This window comes from Colossoma macropomum, unplaced genomic scaffold (assembly GCF_904425465.1).
Source record: "Colossoma macropomum unplaced genomic scaffold, Colossoma_macropomum, whole genome shotgun sequence".
Taxonomy (NCBI): domain Eukaryota; kingdom Metazoa; phylum Chordata; class Actinopteri; order Characiformes; family Serrasalmidae; genus Colossoma; species Colossoma macropomum.
Genome location: NW_023494793.1, coordinates 4886390 through 4906243, shown reverse-complemented (window position 1 = coordinate 4906243; position 19854 = coordinate 4886390). Strand labels below are relative to the sequence as shown.

The 19854-nt window shown below is 40.2% G+C and overlaps 2 protein-coding genes across 6 annotated transcripts in view; one reads left to right on the top strand and one right to left on the bottom strand.

Moving 5' to 3' along the window:
- Positions 1 to 297: 297 nt before the first annotated feature.
- On the bottom strand, positions 298 to 6405 carry nudt18 (nudix (nucleoside diphosphate linked moiety X)-type motif 18). Of its 4 annotated transcripts, none has more exons than XM_036578258.1 (4): positions 6252 to 6405; positions 5401 to 5587; positions 3452 to 3665; positions 298 to 1409 (listed from the first exon to the last, which is right to left on the bottom strand). In XM_036578258.1, the coding sequence occupies exons 2-4, from the start codon at positions 5554 to 5556 to the stop codon at positions 778 to 780; spliced, it is 1002 nt and encodes a 333-aa protein (XP_036434151.1). In that variant the 5' UTR covers positions 5557 to 5587; positions 6252 to 6405; the 3' UTR covers positions 298 to 777. The 4 variants fall into 4 exon arrangements, with proteins under 4 accessions (XP_036434151.1, XP_036434153.1, XP_036434152.1 ...); XM_036578260.1 differs by lacking the exon at positions 6252 to 6405 and adding an exon at positions 5859 to 5907; XM_036578259.1 differs by lacking the exon at positions 6252 to 6405 and adding an exon at positions 5864 to 5905 and having other exon boundaries at positions 5401 to 5592.
- A 2913-nt stretch (positions 6406 to 9318) lies between these two features.
- adam9 (ADAM metallopeptidase domain 9) overlaps positions 9319 to 19854 on the top strand; it is a 68744-nt gene continuing 58208 nt past the window's right edge. For both annotated transcript variants that reach the window (XM_036578257.1, XM_036578256.1), the window contains exon 1: positions 9319 to 9754. In XM_036578257.1, the coding sequence (XP_036434150.1) occupies positions 9673 to 9754 (82 nt within the window). In that variant the 5' untranslated portion in view covers positions 9319 to 9672. The remainder of the gene's footprint in view (positions 9755 to 19854) is intronic.

Here is a 19854-nt window from a genome sequence, read left to right as displayed (position 1 = left end):
CAAGAGGAGTTGTGCCAAATTCTGGCTCCCCTGCCGAACCAGCTCTTCACGTGCACGTGCGACACATGTACATGTGGACTTTAGATCACCTTCATGATTTCTGTTTCTATGTTTAAACGTATTACTTTATAAATAGAAACAGAAACTGCAAATGTACTATGATGAATGAAAGATTTAGGTGACTATTGACTTCTACTGTGTGTTAGCAACGTTAGCCTGTGTTTTTCTTTCTATTATAATAAAAATAACAACATTAACATTGAAATCAGACTGGCACAGAAAGATGCAAAGTAAATGGAAAGTAAACTAGTTTATTATAAATCAGTACAGTAGGTGATGCTTTCTATACGGCACCTCTCTCTGTAAAACCAAGCATTCAAGAATGCATTCAATCAGAATCTGCTATCGTGCAGTAAAGCAAAAAATACTACTCATTCTTGAACATTTAGATGTTTTCTACCATGAACACATGAAGCGTTTTGCTCAGTAGTGGCTAAATTAATATTGCTGATCCCTTTGAATTCATTTAGTGCCTTATAAGTGCAGTATATTCAGTATAAACTCCATAGTTCTTCTCAAGTCAAGTATTAAGTTTGATGAATAGCTTTTGTAAAACTGAGTCTAAAGTACACGGGTCGCTTCAGAGGTAGCATGCTGCTCTGCAACAGTCATTTATAAAACCATTCAAAGAGCATTTCGACTTAAAAGCTGGATTCAAATGTAATCATCCAGTCACCGGTCCTTTAGTACAGTCCTTTAAGACCTAATTACGGCCAATCAGTAGAGGCTGTGCAGAGGCAGAAGTGATGCATCTTTTATCCTCTGCAATATGTTCATCTTAAGGCTCTGATTGGTCACTTCTTGCCATCTGTAACCCTCACTCTCCAAAGGCGGGGGGCTGTGAAGATCTACCAGACCCTCGTCTAAATACTCCAGCGTCACTAGTGTGTTGAAACAGAGCCCGTCCGTTTTGCCGTGAACTCTCCCGTTATGCTGCACGCCCAGGATCCCGCAGACCTTCACGTTTAGAGCGGAATAGGACGAGGCCATGCACTTCTTGACCAGACGCTGTCCTGCCCACGTGACCGTGTGCGTCACCGCCGCCACAGGAAGGCGAGGCAGCATCTCCGCATCAGCGTCAACAGTGTGGTCGCCTAGCAACAGCCACAGACGCTCCTCGTCACTGTTTTTAGGGTTAGTGAAGGCCAGCAGCAGTCTCTGACAGACCACTTCGCAGGGCAGGTCAACGGGCTGGCACACGGGGAACCACGGCTTCCGGCGATATTTGAGGCCGGCATCGATAAGGGTCAAGATGTCCTGGCAACGGAGAGGAAGAGGAGTCTCTCGATCCCACCACTGAGCCTGCAGGGACTCCGAGTCAGCCTCAGCTGTCGTCTTCAGATTCCCACCTGAGAGACACAAGAAGGTGAGACCACGTAGACAGAATCACAATAATGGTGAGCACTGCATCACCAAAAATCACATGTTCACAGTTTCCCCCTTATTTCAGCTCATCATCCAAGACAGGTTTGGTGTCTGAAGTTTTCGTCTTCAGTTTGCACTGGAGCTTCAAAGCTAATGTAGCTTATATATCCCACCAATTAGCATCGAACAAACTGTAGTCCTACATCATCACACACTTCCCGCAAACCACAGCAGGCTGTTATGTGATCTCAAGCCAAATGACGTCTTGTTGATTTCCCAAGACAAAATAAATGAACGTGATAAATGATCCTCTACAGAGAACACACTTCTGCACACTTTTACTCACAGGTATTGTTTATTTTGGGGGAAAAATGAAACAAAACATGGCCTGTGCAAAAGTAGTGACACACGTTCAACTTGGCAAATAAATAACAGAAATTGTGGACTAAAATTTGAAGAAAAATGCTGTATTTACGTGTTTATGCTGTAGAGCAGGGAACCACTTAAAGGGCCATATTAAAAAATCTCAACAAATTCTATGACCCAGAAAGCGTTAATATTTTAATACTCCAAAACATCAATATCAAAATATAGCCAGTTGTCACGAACCTTCAAATATTACATGTAAATACTTGATATATTTCAGCTACGTTAGCTACAGATAACTGTTAAATCACTATAAATGTCGCCAGGATGTAGGTCTTTAAACCTGCCCGTGTGCTGGTCTTGACACCTGGCATCTTTTCTTTCCGCAGCTTCACTAATTCTTGGGATCCGTTTCTGAGCTGCTGAGTGTTTATAGCGTTTATGTTGGTTGACTGTGTGTTTGGTGATATGATGTACAATGGGGTACAGAACTGCTGTCCCATAGATTGTTGTTGGGAGTGGGGATGCTGGGATTGTAGTACGGCTGATTTGTGAAATGGGCTAATATTAATAGAAAATCAAAATAATTTCGAGGGCCAATTTATCAATTTAAACCAATTATATGTAGCCTTTAAACATCAGCAACAGCCAGTGTATAGTAACCGTATAAACTACACGTTAACAAGTAGCTGATTCGATTCCATTCTTTATTTTATTCATTTATTTTTACAGATTTATTTGATTTTTTTTTTTCTCCCGTTCCTTCTTAAAATCATTGTGCTTACAGTATTTATAGCCTTTTTTACATATAGTCGTGCAAAAGTTTAGGCACCCCTGGTGAAATGACATTTTGTTGATTTTCTGAGTGTGAATAAGTTAACACATCCTCTACATTTCTGCAAATTTTAATGCACAATTATGATTTATTTGCTGGTTTTTAACATATTGGAGGAAAAAATAAAACAGAAACTGTGGCCTGTGCAAAAGCACATTTTGTTTTCTTTTTTCTTAAATGTGCCATAATTCCATATTTAAGTGTGTAAGGATGTGTTTTGCCTACAACTGTATGGCACTACTGTTTTGCAGGTGCGTTTGGTCCAGTGTGTTCACAGCCCTCAGACCAATTAAATATTGTGACGCGAGCCATGCATTATGAAAACTAAACGTATTTTGATGTTTTGTCTTTGCCACATCACCTAATCTTACTGTTACGGTAAAAATGGACAAAAATACATTGTACAGCTTCAAAAACTGTATCAACAGTAGCCTGAAATTTGGCAATAAATAAGTGACCATAAATACTTGTTTAAATAAGAGGAGCTTTGTGACCAATTTTCTGTAGACTGGGCTTCAGCACCCTACACAGTCCTTGGGCAAGACTCCTAACACTACAATCACCAACCTGTGTAAAATGATCAAACTGTAAGTCGCTCTGGATAAGAGTGTCTGCCAAATACCGTAAATGTAAAATGTGGAGGACTAATCCTCATCGCTGCTTACTGTAGCTGATGAAGGCCAGGTGACAAAGGATTACTCAAATCAAACTAGCTCGTAACAGGTTAATAACAAATGAATAACGCAGTAATAGTTCGCTTTGTGGCCGACTCATAATGAATAAAGTGCTCACGTCCAGCTGACTGATGAATGTTAATGTTCTGACCTGTAACCTCAGCGAGGAAGGTGAAGCGGATCCACCGCGGCCCCTGTTCCTGCACCAGCAGCAAAGTGACCAGCTCACAGTCCACTCCGGCCTCTTCTCTGACCTCCCTCTGCACAGCCTCCTGAATACTCTCCCCCAGCTCCATACGGCCTGCGGGGAGGTACCAGTGTCCGTAGCACTCCCTCTTCGCCTCCTGCACCATCAGCACCTCCTCCTACAACACATACAGACACAGAGCAAAGATACAGTTACATGTAAAAGGATACGAACCCTTGGGGATTAGCTGGATTTCTGCATTAATGTAAGACTGTATTTATTATTATGACTGTTATTATGAAAGAGACATTTTAGGATTAATTCATAGAAAAATTCTAACAATTCCAAAGGGAATTATTCAGATTTTACACAAGGTATAAACAGAACTGAATGAGATGTGAGTCTCATGACATGTTTGACTGCTGAGCAACAACAGGAGCGTCATTCAAACCTCGTCTGTCAGAAGTAGTACGACGGTGCAGTGGGCCTCGTGTAGACGAGGGCACATAAGAGTGAAAAGGGTTATTATACGCTAAGATGGGTGGTAACATTTACATAGTGTAGACGTTTTATTTACTGTCCAAAATGATCATGAACCTTTGCATGTCTTCTGAATTTTTACATATAATGTGGATTATAATAAATTAGTGGTAAATCTGGAAAAAACTAAAGTTTTAGGAACAATTGTGCCCTGCATGCATCTGCACCATAATGATGTTTATAGAAAAATAAATAAATAAATAAATTAGGTAAAAATCTTCTTAAAAAAACAGTCGAAAACAGTGTCTCAGGAATCATACAACGTATCCGTAACCATTACGTTATAACTTTCTTTGAGGAAGGTTTTAAAGGCATCGTGTTTTACACGTCTGGTTCCTATCACCACCACTGTGAACCATCATGAGTTCCTCTAGAACAGGGCATTTCACACCAAACCACTCTGAACGACTCTGTTTACATCTTAGCCGTTTAATTATGCAGAACGTTTGAAAAATAGGTGAAATTCCTCCTTAAGGAGTTTCTGATCTGCTGCTTCGGTTCTTCTCGAGTTCGTCTTTTTGGCACTTTGACTTTATTACTTTTAGTTATTACTTTATAGCAGTAACAATACTTGAGTATTGGTTTATGCTACTCTCACCCTTAAAAAAGATGGTTCTTCAAGGGTTCTTTAGTAAAGACAATGGTTCTAACACTCAAAGAACCATTTGCATGCTTAAATGGTTCTTTGCGTGGTGAAACTGTTCCTCTGATTGATGGAGAATGTGTTGTCTATGGTACCATTGTCTATAGTACCATTGTCAAGCTTGTAACATTTTTGGTGCTATCTAGAACCATTTTCATAAAGGTTATATACAGAACCATTGAAGAATCATCATTTTTAAATGTGTACCCACCTCTGCTGTTCCTTCAATGGTTCTTCTGACTGATGGAGAACTTGTTTCAAAATGGTTCTATATAGCATGATTGTCAAGCTTGTGACAACAGAAAAGCCTTTTTAGTGCTACCTAGAACCATTTTTATTAAAGGTCCTATACAGAACCATTGAAGAACCCCCGTTTCTAAATGTGTACCCACCTCTGATTGTAAATCAGAACAATGAGTGATACCTGAATACCCCTTGACCCCCTTGTAAAGCCCCCCACACTGCTGTTCCTTCAATGGTTCTTCCGATTGATAGAGAACCTTTTTCAAAATGGTTCTATATAGCACAATTGCCAAGCTTGTGACAACAGAAAAGCCTTTTTAGTGCTACCTAGAACCATTTTCATTAAAGGTTCTATACAGAACCATTGAAGAACCCCCGTTTCTAAATGTGTACCCACCTCTGATTGTAAATCAGAACAATGAGTGACACCTGAGTACCCCTTGACCCCCCAGTAAAGCCCCCCACACTGCTGTTCCAATGTCATTACCTTCGCATTAAAGATGACCGCGCTCACTATGTAGCACACAGTCTTCCTCAGGGCGACGGGCCTCAGCTGCTCGGGCACCGAATCGAAACCTGTGACCTCCAGTCCTTCTCCGTTCAGGATCTTCTCCACGGTTTCGTCCAGATCTTCAGAGCCCATATTGCTGGTAAGGACGCCAGCTTACAAACACCTACAACAAAATTAAGTTTTCTTAACAAGAGCTGGAACTACAAGGCTAAAGTCAGTTTCATGTCCGCCAGCTTCGTTTTCGAACTATTCCGTTCCACCTTAAATGGTGCAGCAGTCGCATTCTGGTGCCGAGTCGCCTGAGACTAACTGCTTCACTATTTAAGGTGGAACGGAAAAGTTCGAACACAAAGCTGACGAACGGGGAGCAGATTTCGGCCTCGTGTTTATACTAAGATAATGTCACAGCTAAGGCAGTTATACGTATGAAGTTTCTACAGAGTGACCATCGTAAACAAAAACAAAAACAAAAAAACAACACATTTACACACCAAAACATCAGACGAGTGACACTGCTGTAGGGAAACGCTGCTAGCTGCGCGGCGATTGGCTGATAGAGTTAGGGACTGGGGCAAAACTAGGCACTGCTGTCAAACAACGCACATAATTTATATTTTTTCTCACTAGATTATTCAAATTGTGGTTGAAGTCTCGCGGTATTGACAACTAGGGATAGTATTTTTTTTTCTTCTAATGAAATATTATTAGTCGGCCCTAAGAGCGGTCCACAACATTTAAGTGCGATTTTATGTTGACTACCCCCTACTTTCCCGCACAAACTCAGATGAAGCAGCCTAACTAGCTCCAAAGAGTCGTTTTTAACTTACCGCAGAATTGCTGTAGCTCTTGTGGAAGTGGGTATAAGGTGTTTTTAAACAGATTACAGTGGGTTAACATAACCAAAAGTGCTGGCCTAAAACTGCGTTAGAAAAGGAAGGGGTTGGGTTAAAGCATCGCCAGTGGGTCCGTCTCAAATCGACTTGTAGTTCCCTATTTACTGTCTGATCGGGCCTTAAAGGACCCTAGACGTACAGGAACACTAGAGCCGCGTCCAAAACCACATACTACTATACTAAACATACTACACTAATGAATGGGCCTCTGTTGGTGGCGTACTATTTTTGACATACCATTTAGTACGAGAGTATGTTTTGAATGCAGCCTAGGACTGTGTCCAAAACCACACACTACTGTACTATATTGTAGCATGTTAAAGAAATGTTTACATGTAGTTTTAGGTTGGGTGTTCTTCAGCAGTATTCACTGCTAAGGACTCTTATTATAGGAGGTAGGGCTAGGAGCTGCCCCTGAGTATGTATGAGCGAAATACAGTGGGAGATGTGAGCTTGGTAGTGAACAAGCTGTCAGAGAAAAGAAAACTACGTATGGCGCAGCTGTGGCTAACAGCTGGGGAAAAAGCACCACGACTTGTGAGGAAGCTGTGTCTCTTTTAAAGCGGTGAACGCTAAAACTGGTGTCAGAAGTGGGATTCGAACCCATGCCTCCACGAGACACAGCTTCCACACAAGTCATCCTAAAACATGTAAACATTTCATGAAGATACTGCACTACTATACTATACTATACTATACTATATGTATTGTACTAATAAATGCTACTAATGGTGATGTATGCTTAGTATGGTGGTATGTTGTTTTGAATGCAGCCTTGGACATTTTAGTGACATTTGGACACTTTGTGACATTTGGTATTTGGTACATTTTACATTCTTAAAGGAATAGTTTGCCCAAAAAAATCTTATTTACAGAATTTTAACCTTCCCTCAGCCAAGACATATTTGATGAGGTAACAAAGTAATTTTACGTGTATTATATAACAATATACAATAATAAACACTAAACTCACACATTGCATGACACAATAAAACACAGCCAACACATCTTAAGCTAACCATCGAACAAAACTAACAACAAAGACAACCTTAAAACCCCTGAAACTCAAGCGCTGCAAGACATTAAAACATTCAACATGATTAGGTGATTAGCAAAACCTTAACAGTGGCTTTCGTGTCACAGTGTTTTAGCACTGTAACAGAATGATGAGTGAGCAAGATTATAATGGGGTACTTTTCAGCTACTGTTTGATGAATACTGTGGTTTTGGATGCACTAACCCAGAAGTTGCTATAGGTGGGCCGAGGTCCGGGCCTGGAACCAGACACTGTGCTATCCTGGCCTGGACCTATAACCTATAAACTATTGAGAACGATTTAATTATTTTAAAACAGAGAGTTTCTGTTTTAATCGGCGTAACTTTTCTTGCCTTAGCAGCCCAAGAAACTCACAGACCAATCACACGCATTGTAAATATCACGTGATGCTACTCGGCCAATCAGCTCTCGTTTTTAAGAGCTTTTGAACTCCAATTATAGGAGTTTAAAATGGCGCCTTCATGACGTCAGTGAGCGCAAACAGCCAATGAGCTGCTCCGCTCGCCAACCAATCAGCACTCAGTATCAGTAATGTTAGCGTCCTGCTGCCCAAAACCCGTTTGCTGTAGAAAAAGGGAAACATACAGGTGAGATTTCTTAGCTTTTTTAGTGAAATACATCCTTCTACTTTCTAAAATGAAAGAAAAGTTCTGGATGTGTGATTAGAAACTATTTTAACTTTCCGTTTTTAGCCGTTTAGTTTCATTCACCCCCATTCATCAAGGACTTGCTTGCGGGCGCCATCTGGTGTTTTGGAGTCATGTTTTTGATATAATGGGGAGATAAGAAGAGGCTCCCCTTAAACCGGTTTGGTGACACAACACACACACACACACACACACAGGGGAGAGACGAGGTGAGAGACAACAGTAGAAGAAGAAAGTGATTCATTTATTGACTTCATAAGATGTTGATGGGTCATTCTACAGAAACATCCACTTTTCCATCTCTCCATAGGAGTCACTGGTGTTACTGATCCTCATTGGTGTTACACATAAGAAAGGTAACTCCAGAGACATTTTTAATGAAAAATGCATTTTACCAAATCGCTGCTACAGAGCATCAAACCACATGTTGTCAGTCATGGAATCTCCACTAAAATATGTCATTCAATCCATTCGTGTTTTATTTTTTCACAATTACCTCAGAATAAAGTCGGTCACACCAGTGACGTCAGCTAAAAGCTTCATATGAAATCATGAGCTAAATGAAATCTCTGATAACTGAAAGACTCAGTGGACTCACCATGCGCTTTTCTTCATAGAGCCTCAGAAAATAGGTAAAAGGAAGTCAAGTGATGTCATTGGTGTGACTTTTATTTTAAAATAGATTTTTTGTCACACGGTAACACCAGTAAAATGACTCTTGGGGACAACAACTTTCATTATATATATTATAATATTTTATTATATTTATTGTAGTAAAAATAGCAGAAAAATGTGTTTTTTTTGTTCAAAATATGGCCTCAGCCTTCACACATGACTGTGAGGACGAGCTCTTCTGTGGTGCTTGGAATTCTAGATAATTGATTTAAAAACCAATATTGCTAAATTGAGGCTGAAGAAGGTCTAATTATTAAAACAACTTATTGTTTTATTTAAAATATAAATAAATTGTAACCCAAACATGTTTTTGAAATGTAATATATCTCTAAACACTAGGGACACCAAAATGGACGTTTCTGTAGAATGACCCTGATATAACTATTAGTTTACTTCAATATATCTTATATGGCCCTGAATCATAAGGCAAGTTAGACATTATGATGCTCCGGACCTTTGCTTGGGGAACTTTTCTTTAACTGGACCTTATTCAATTTGAATTAATTAATAATTAATTAATAAATAAATACCCCTGCTCTAACCGCCCTGGAACACTTATTTTGGCGTGCTGTCTAGGGAGTAGGGCGTAGGGGGTAGGGAGCATTGTGGAATGAGACGCGCCCCGTGTCGCCCTCTGTAGTCAGGCTGGGCTTGATTGGGAATTCACGTCCGACTCTCCCGAGTCTCGAAGCTTTCAGCCGGGTAAGCCAACAAGCAGCACCATTTCTGAGAGGATTACCTTGGAAATATTCGTGTTGATGGGCGAACGTGGCTCCGTCGCCAGGCTCTTATGCGGGGAGGCAGAGCCGAGGGAGAAGTGAGCGGGTAGCCGGGGCTTAGGGGTCATTCCGTAAGAGCGTTATGTGGAGTGAAGCGGGCTCAGTGCCATTGCTCAGAAGACAACGCCTGGATAAAGAAAAGGAAACAGAAATTTGACTGTTAAAACACTTCCTCGGCGATTTTTTCGGCAGAAACGATGGCTGTTACAGGACCTTCTCGTCGCTTTCAAACTGTCTGTGTCCTGTTTCTGCTCTGCCAGCTCTCGGACTGCAGTGGAGGTGAGTAAACAGTGCTAAGCTACGATGTTTCACCACAATAATAAACCTCTACGGAAAAACACCGAGGCCAGTTTTACTGTAAGGTTAGTGCCATTCGGTAAAACATGCTCAGAAATTGGTCTAAAATGCCTGAAAATACACGATTTGTACTTTTATTAGCCTAGACTGTCCGTGGTTGGTCATAATCCAGCCACTTTTCATACTATAAAATAAGCTTTAAAGGGGAATTCCACCGATTTTTCAAAATTTTGGCTTAAACAGAGTCATTCAGAGTGGTTTTATGTGAAGTTGTTCATTTGTAAGGAAACGTACAGACTTAAATGTCTTCACAGTGGTGGTGATAGGAACCAGGAGTCGTTTTATTTACTATCCAAAGCCACCAGTGAACCTACACGTGTCTTCTGAGCTTTGGTATGTAATGTTGATGATGGTAAAATAGTGGAGAATCTGAAAAAATAAATTTTCTATGGGGACTATTTGCCTCATAGCACCCTTTCTGTATCCTTCGACCATGACTGGGTTAAAATAAACGGATGAAAATACGTTTTAGACCAAAACTTTAGACAAAACTACTGTAAAACAGTGTCTCAGTCATCAGGCAGTGAATTCATAACCATTTCATGTTATAAGCTACTGTGAGGGAGCTTTTAGAGGTGGACGTCTGGTTCCTATGACCACCACTGTGAACAATTCTGGCTTGATAAGTTTCTCTGGAACTGAGAATTTCACCCCAGACCACCCTGAATGACTTTTTTTTTTACATCCCAATGATGTACTTATGTAGAAATTTTGAAAAATAGGTGGAGTTCCCCTTTAAGACTGCAGTTGTGGCCTCAATAAGCACTTTTTTTTCTGAAAAAAGGTGATTTTCACACTGATAAAAAGTTTGTAGGGTTATGGGCTGAGTAACACTCATTTTGCAGCTTAATTTGTATTTATATTTTGCATTTATTTACCAAGAGCAGCTTATCTTACACTACAGTATAGTAAGTAAGTCCACATACGAACCTTCACTTGGTCTGACTGTTGGAATAGTACATGTTTAAGAAGCTTAAGGTGCTCTGTAAAAGCTTATTTGGGATAATGCCAAGTGTCTGCACGGTTAGATGGCACTTTAGGCTAAGGAAACACGTCCTTTGGATCGACTGATGTGAGTTTGTCGGAAGATCAGCCTCCGGCGTTAGTGGACTAATTGGACATCACTACGTTTCTGGTGTTTTCTGTACTTGTTCTGATGTCCGGTCGCGTTAATAAGGGTGTTTTTTTCTCCAAAAGACAGCACTTGTCCTTGGGGGGGCACTTGTGTGAGCGTTTTGGTTATCATAGATCAGTGTTTTCATTCGTAGAAGTCGTGGACCATATAAAGGCTGAGCAGAGCAGCCCAACAGTGGTTCCAGCAAAAGTGCCGGTGAAACGACTCGAGTAAATGTGAAAGTAGCTGTGTTCTGTGTAAAGGTTTTTTCACATTAAAACTGAAAAAAGTTCTGTGTAAAACTGCATTTAAAACTTCTTAGTACATTCCACATCTCTCAGTCTAGGAACTGAGGTTTGTTAGGCTCTGTTTTTCTCGTGTTGGATCTTTTTGGTCTAAAAAACAGACTCGAAAAAAGATTAATCTGATTTCAAAGCGCCATATTCTGAAGCACCCAGTAAATGAGGTTCATTACAGTTAACGTAGGTGTTTATCTTTCAGTACTGCATCTACGATGTATCATCCAGCATGTCTGACACAGTGACCACTGTATGTCAACCTTAAATTGTCATTAAACAGTTCTGATCGTGTGGTTCGGTCGGCAGGGTGTCTCGATCATCTCCACATGTAAATCCGTTACCAGTGAGTGAGACGTCCTGGAACAGTTTACGCACAGAATTTGCTCATTTTTGCTCAAAACACAAAATGTATTGTTAATTTTAATTGTTATTATTTTGGTAGATCTGCGCTGCAATTTTAAAAGGTAAATAAGGTGAGGCAGGTAAAGTGACCCCACACTGCATTTGAATGCGGCTGCTACACCTGAACCAAAATGTCGTAGCATAATTATGCATGACTGATAAATAGCCAGCCATCTCTTACTTTCAGTGTAGCACTTTATTTGATTCATGTTATTTAAAAAGGCAGCTGATTTAACTGTGAAACATTTGGAATGTCAGTTTGGCCCATCGAAGAGCAAATAATGTTGTTTTCATTGCAGATTTGGCTGATAGAAATGTCTGGAGATGATTAAGTGTGTTTCTTGTGTTCATTTAGCTCACATAATGTGAGCACTGGATTTATAAACAGGCTAATAAAAATCAGCCATCAGCCAATTTGGCTGTTCAGAAATCGGCTATAATAGTTCGTAAGCAGTGCATCCCTAAATATCTGGGCCAGTGTATGAAGTACACTGCTAATTCACTCCCATAGTGGTGCTGAAGATAGATTCAGTGGCATGAAAATGTTCAGTTTAAGAATTCTTCCTCTGGCAATGCTCTTTTCTAGTTTGGTAATATGCTCTTCCACACATTAATAGAGATTACGCAGCTCCTCTTCTGTCTCCGGCTTGAGAAATCAGTAGCCATTCACTCTTTCAGCCAAACTCTTGTGAAATTGGGCAAGATTTCAGATTTACAAATACGGCATGCGATGTTTTTAGTTGTTTCAGGGGTATCCGGGCATTATTAAAGTTGCTATGCTATGAAGGACCAACTGGGTGGACCAGTTTCCTACAGCGCCACCCTGAGGCAGAGCAGTGCTGCAGCTCTAGTTAGTTAAGAATATCAAAGACAGAAGCTTTTTTTTGTGGGTGAAGCAGATAAACAGTGACCCTTCACTGAATTTCTATTTGAGCGTCTTGTTTACCCAGCATAACGTCATAATATGTTTCAGGGACCCCCCAGAATTTTGATTTTTGAGACATCCAGGGAGTCCGAGAGACCCCCAGGACCCCCTGTGTTTCACGCCTTGATCTAGACATTTGATTAGATTCTCCTCTAATGGCATTACCGAGCTAGATAGCACTTTATCTGGCCAGCCTACTGTAAATACCTTATCTTACATTTAATGATCTATTGGATTTACTTTAATTTACTCCAACTGTAAACCTAAACCTAAACCCAAGCCTAATCCTGGTACTAATCCTAACCCTGCAGCTGCTGAGACTTTCAACAGATAGTTTTTTTGTTAGATTTAGCATTTATACATAATCTATTGGAGGAATATAATAAAGTGGGACCTCAAGTCACAAATAAAGGTTAAGCCAGTTTTTAAATAAGGAAATTGTTCCACTTTCACTCGTACTGCCAGAATCTCTCTGGTCCAGATGTCTGTGCTTCCTCTGTTTGGTTGTGGTGCTGCGGTTTACAGATTGCCATGCAAAGTGACTTTCAGAAGCTGGAAATGAGTTCTCTTCAGCACGGTGTTATCAGTTTATCGTCGTTCTCTTTATCTCTGCTCAGTCGGCCCACCTCACGCACTCGACGCAACATACGAGAGTTATAAAACTCCGTGAGTGCCGATGGGGGGAGGTGGGGTGTTATTTGAATATTTTCTCATTTAAAATCGTCATAGCTTTTGTTTATTTTACGTATAATTTTACTTGTATTTTGCTTTACTTGTTTACTATTCTAGGATTTGAATAAGGCTTCAGATAAGCGAACGCTGAACCTCCCATGGACTTGGCTAAAGTGAAGATTTAGGTCATGAAAATGACCACAAGGAAAACAAGTGATGCTTTGCATGAGTGACAACATTGTTTATTCATAAAAATATAAAATATTTTCTTTGTGGAATTTGTTCAAAAGGGGCCAAATTGGATGTTGTTAAAATAGAGTTAATACAGGGTGATCCAAAAAGATTCACTGGCATTTCAAAATGATTTATTTGCCTTGTAAATCGTTACAGATCAATGCAGTAAACTGTAAATGGTTTAAATGAGCATAAAGTTTATTATGTGATTGTACAAGTGCTCAATATGAACCTCCTCCAGCTGTACAGACAACATCAACACCATAGTCTAATTCATCCTGTACTCGACTGAGCATGTCGGGTATCACTGCACTCACGGCTCTTTCAGTGCGATTTCGGAGATCATCCAGTGTTGTGGAACCAACGACGAACGCTCTGAGCTGTTGAAGCTTCACTGCCCATGAAAATCACACTGCACTGTTATGACGGATTCACTCTTATTGAAGTGAACGCAGAACGCTTTCTGCTCAGGGGTCTCCATCTCCTCTCAGACTGTAGGGAGCCATCTTCCGGTGACAGTCAGAAACTCTATGACTCCCTCTTTCAATTGGATTGTGATTGGTTCCTAGACGCCTCACGGTTTAAAAATATGGCGCTTTGAAATCGGATTAATCTTTTTGAATCACGCTGTATATCTGGACGCCCATCGGTATACTTTTGTAAATAAGCACATAATCTTAATGACTTGTCTGGTTAAATTAAAGGTTAAACAAACAAACAAATATGGTAATAAGCATATTTCACATATAATCTGTTGTATTAAAGCTGTAAAGTTAACAGAACTTGCCGTCAGCTACCATTGCCAGAGACTGCATCGTCCTCATGCTTGGAAACGCTACACAAATCCTGATTGTAATTGCAGGATTAATGTGTAATATCACAGACTGTGGCCACTTCTCTGAGGGAAAGCGTGGGTAACAAGCCACAAAATCAATATTCCTGTTACACCGTGGGGATAAAGGGGCATATTGTTTTCCTGTCCACTCTAATCCCTCATAGGCTGAGGGATGTTTTAATGCCGCTGATGCATTTCCATAACATCCGGTTCCCTCTCTGTACAGTAAATTACGTCGTGATGATGCACGCAGGGCACTTTTTCGCTCTTTGCTGCTTCCTTTATCCGTTTTCTCCCAAAGTGACGGGACGTGGCTGCTTTGTCACTTATATTTAGCCTTAAAATGGTCAGGCACTGTGGTCCTTTACACAAACCGAGCTCCCCTAAAGAGGAATTCCACATATTTCTCAAAATATCAGCATAATTTAATAGTTGAAATGTAAACAACAGTAAGAATTCGGAGTGATTTGATGTGAAAAGGTTAATCGTAGACAAAATGACTGATTTCTGCACAGACGGGAACCAGGGGTCATGCAAACGTAGCCATTTAATTTAAAATAAAAATGAAATGCTGATAATGGTGAAGTAATAGTGCGTGTGGGCAAAATGAGTTTTCCTGATGTGCCCTGCGTGTTAAAAATGTATATATTTTAGGCCATAATCTTCGCAAAACTGACATCAGACAATCAGGCGCAGTGTATTTGTAACCATTTCAGGGAATAACTTTCCGGGAGGGATCTCTTAGAGGTGGACGTCTGGTTCCTATCACCACCACTGTGAACAATTCTGACGCTGTATGTTTATCTATAACAGAGCATTTGACACCGAATCACTCTGAATGAATTATAGCACGGAAAGCCTTAGATAAGACACTTAAAAGCCGTTTTGGAAGATCATCACCCAGCAGTAGAGGCTTCTGTTTATGGTTATTACAGCCTTTCTCATCATGGACCTCAGTTCACTACTTACAGAGCTCCACAGGATAAAATAAAGAAAAAGAAAGATGATCTTCTGCAGAAGTTATAGATCAATCCACACAGTGCTGTTTTCTCTGTGGGTGCTTTCAGACTTGGCAGGTTTGGTTTGATTAAAAGGAGCCCTGGTGCGATTGGTCTGTTAGTGCGGTTCGTTAGAGCAGGTGCGGACGCTGCCATCCCAACTTTGGTGCACCAAATAAGCAGATGAAACCCTCTGAGCAGGTCAGTCTCGGTTCGCTTTAAAACAAACTCTGAACACAATGCAGACCAAAGACAGTATGAAGTGTCATCTGATCTCTGCAGAATGTCTTTGATGAGTTTCTGCTGCTGTTTTGACACGTGCATGTGCTTTTTCATCTCTTCATACGCTCTGAAATGATAATTATAGAACAAGTGGGTTTTAAAATGAGGCTGAGGTTATTATTAAATACTCGATATGCACATTTGACCAAACGCATAAATTATATTATGTATTAAAGCCCCAAGGTTTCTCCGTTTTGTAAAAGCACTGAGCCAATCGAGTCCATCACAAGCATTTCCCTTTGCTTCGGGTTGAGCGAAGCCACGGTGACGCAGGGAGCCTCGTGGCTTATTGCTCTGAGACAGATTAGGAGAAGACATAAATAAAACCGACCAGCACAGAGAGCAGCATGATTCAGGAAGTTTAGTGGACATTATCACAGTTATTGAGCGTCATAAAATCAGCCCGATCAGTTGGGACCTTTTAATTTCTATGACTTTTCTTTTAATCTTCTGGTTCGATGTTAAACGTCAGTGTGAACACTAAGCGCACCAGCACTAAACTGCAGTAATTTGTATCATTTTCTGGACCAAGAGAACCGAACTACGAGTACAAACACCCTAAATCAGCTAGCATTGTTGGTTGAGATGTTCCCTGATGAAAAAGATCCTCAAAACTCTAGGATCACTGTAAGTAGGGGTGGGCATTTTGGTGATATTTTGATGTTATCGTGATAAATCACGTCATGGTGCCCTTTTCTGAGCATATTGTGGGTATCGTCAGTACTTAAAGAACTGAATAACTACAGGTTTCATTACAAAACGAGCAAAATTGATCCTGTTTAGTTGGATTTAGTGCAGTGTGGTTTGTAAACACTGAGAAAAATCATTGTAGGTTTATTATTATTACTGCTGTTATAGTATTTTATGTATGCGCCACTACAGGGTCTGTTTTGTCTGTTGCGTTCATTAAATCTCAGAAAAGCGTGACCTTGTGATGCATATTGTGTGTCGTAAAAATGTCTTGAAATATCGTGATATGCCACTTTTGCCATATCGCCCACCCCGCTATAAGAATCTTCTAAATTCAGACAATTGTTATAGTTTACTAAATGATACTACATGTGTATCATAGATTACTGTAGGACAGTACTACAGGAATGCTGTAGGAAAGTGATTATAAGAGTATTACACATGCTACTGTAAGGTGCGCCCACAAAGCTTGCACAGTCTTCATAGAAAAGCAATGGCCACTGTGGAGCAATGCCAGTCATTGGCTAGAGGGGTAAAAAGCCCCCCAGCATTGGGCTGTGTGGTTCTCTGGAGTGATTGAGCTCCATCCAATACCTTTGGGATGAGGTGGAGTGTCCAGAACTGATGATCCGACATCAGTATCTGGCCTCAGTAATGCTCTTGTGGCTGAATGCAATCACATCCTCTCAGCAATGTTCCAACATCTAGTGTAAAGCCTTCTCAGAAGAGTAGAGGCTGTTACTGCAGCAAATGGGGACAAACTCCCTATTAATACCCTTCATTTCTGAGGAAGCGCTGCGTGAGCAGGTGTCTAGACTCTTGGTTGTTTAGTGTAGTTTCTTCTTATTGTATTGAGATTCTAAATGGGCTGTCAGGCAGCTAATAGCATATTTGTGTATGTCACTATAAAGTGTGCTGTAGTTGTAACTGGTATTTCTGGTACCGTGTAGCTGAAAGGCTGTCAGTATGGGTGTTTAGTGTTCTTTCCTATTTAACGTGATGTTCACGTTCACCATTCTTGACCTGGTTACTGAAGAGCGAAGTGTGTGCAACACAGGGAGAAAAAAATACTGAAAAGTCCTCCCTGTGGGTGCACTTTAAAATCAGTGGTGGACAGTAACGAAGTAAATGGAATTAGTTTCTGTACTTAAGTAGTTTTTTGTGTATCTGTACTTTACTGAAGTTTTTCCATTTTGGGCGACTTTTTACTTTCACTCCACTACATTTCAAAGTCAAATATCTCACTTTTTACTCCGCTACATTATGAGAAATCTGTCGTTCCTTTTGGTTTATGTGTGTATAAAAACGTAACATGTCAAAACGAAGGAAGCGCGAAGCAAGAAAACCAATCAGGGCACAGCGGTCACTTTGTTTTGAGCTGGACATACCGACCCAGTGCAGCACACGGTTCAACGTCAGTGCAGCAGCATAAAATTTTGGGAGAGTCTATTCAACATAAATGATGAACTAACCTAACTTTGTGTAAATAGACCACAATATAGAAATATGTACTCATATGCAGTTGTGACTGACGTGACTATTTTCTGAATTTATACAAACACGATTTCATTTTATAGTAAATTCATTTTGGCTAGTTTATGTTTATGAACAGAGACCTACAGATGCAGTTTAGTAAAGGAAACTCATTTGTGAATCTGAGTTTAAAGTTTTTATTAAACTTAAACTTGTAACTAAGTTCAAACAAATCTTAAACTGAAACTTTGCTTGTTTGTAAAAAGTGATTTCAGAGCCACTCAGTTCTACCTGATGGAAACTGTTCACCTTCAGTGTTTTGTGTTTATGATAATTTTAATAGACATCAGCGTCACTAATTAATGACCTTCTATTAAAAGACTGGTTTACCAAGAGAGACACTGGAGTATTTTCACCTAAAGTGAGTTAATGAAGCGAGTCTTGTTATAAAAATGATAATAGGACATTAAAATCATAATTAATCTTTTAGTACTTTTACTTTTGATACTTAAGTACATTTGAAGGCAAATGCTTTTGTACTTTTACTCAAGTGGAGGTCTAAAGGGAGGAACTTCTACTTTTACTGGAGTAATATTTTACCTTGGGTCTCTCTACTTTAACTCAAGTACATGGTTTGTGTACTTCGTCCACCACTGTCTAACATATGTGGAGATGATTGCAGTGAGGTGGAATGTAAGCTTTGCAAGTGTCATTTTACTTGCAGGCTAACTTCAGATATGATGCAGGCCTCTGTGATGCGCTTATAAAGTGGAAGTGGAGTGCAGCTTGTCATGCTAAGCTCTAACCAGTCGAGCTTAAGAACTGTAACAAAAACGCCCTGAATAGCTTCTACTTAATGGCATTTAAGAGTATCTGAGATCCAGGCATGCTAGACTTGAGTTCGGAACTTTTGTAGCAAGGAAGCTCTGCAGGGAACGCTTGCTTTTGAAGTTTATAATCATTCTATATTGTTATAAATTCAACACAATCCCATTATAACGCATTCTACTTTGTTGTTATTACATGTCCTACATTTTTATGTATTTTATTTTTTCCCATGAGGTCCACTTATAGCAGTTGTGTAATTTTATATACAAAAACCAGTCAGAATTCATTTTACATGACCATTATCCAGCCTCTCTTTATCCCTTAGAGTTTAAAGGCTGTCTTTGTTACTGTGCCCTTAAAGCTGGTATATGTAAATGACCTCTTGTTCTGATTGGCTGCCTCATTCAACAAGCAGTCCAGGCTGAAAGACTCCTTGTAACTTCAGTGTGAGTGAAACTGCTGAATAGCACGATGAATTGAAAACAGGCTGTTTTCATTTGTTTGTTTTGAATACATGGACTGAATGAACAGACGAGGGATTTATTGATGTTGATATACAACATAAAAGTGTTTTATTAAAACAAGGAAAGTTCTTTTCATATGTGATCTGTAATATGACCAGCAACCTAAACGTCCAGGTTAAAAAAGGTCAGTTTCGAGTTCATCTTGGCTTTAGGTCTGTGTACTGCAGAATGAGAAAGACACTGATCTCGTTTAATTGACGTTTGTTACATGCATGCACCATGAGAGAAAGAGAGAGAGAGAGAGAGAGAGGGAGAGAGGGTGAGTGTATTGAAGCATCCCTGTGTGTATGCGTGTACACAGTGCTTTGTTCTGCCTTATCTAGCCTTTGCCCCATTCAGGAAAGCAGCCCAGCCCAGGCCAACTCAGCTCATCCGACTGCTGACTAATGTCTCTGTCACAGCGGAGGGAGAGGAATGAATGGTGGCAGAACTGAGTGAAACTTTTATTTGAACTTTTATTGCGCAGTCTTACTGAGACAGCATTGCTTCCAGTCATTTCCTCAGCATTCCTCAGTGTTGATAATGCATTATTTTAAGTGAACCTGCTACGTAAAGCGGGATTCAGCTGATTTTTCTGTGTAATTACATCGGTGAGATTAGCAGAGTGAACAGAGAGTCATTCAGAGTGGTTTGATACTTACAGACTCTGATCTCTTCACAGTGGTGGTGATAGGAACCAGGGGTCTCCATGTCTACAGCACAAATACAGACTGTCCAAAAGTTTTTATGTGTAATGTTGACAGTGT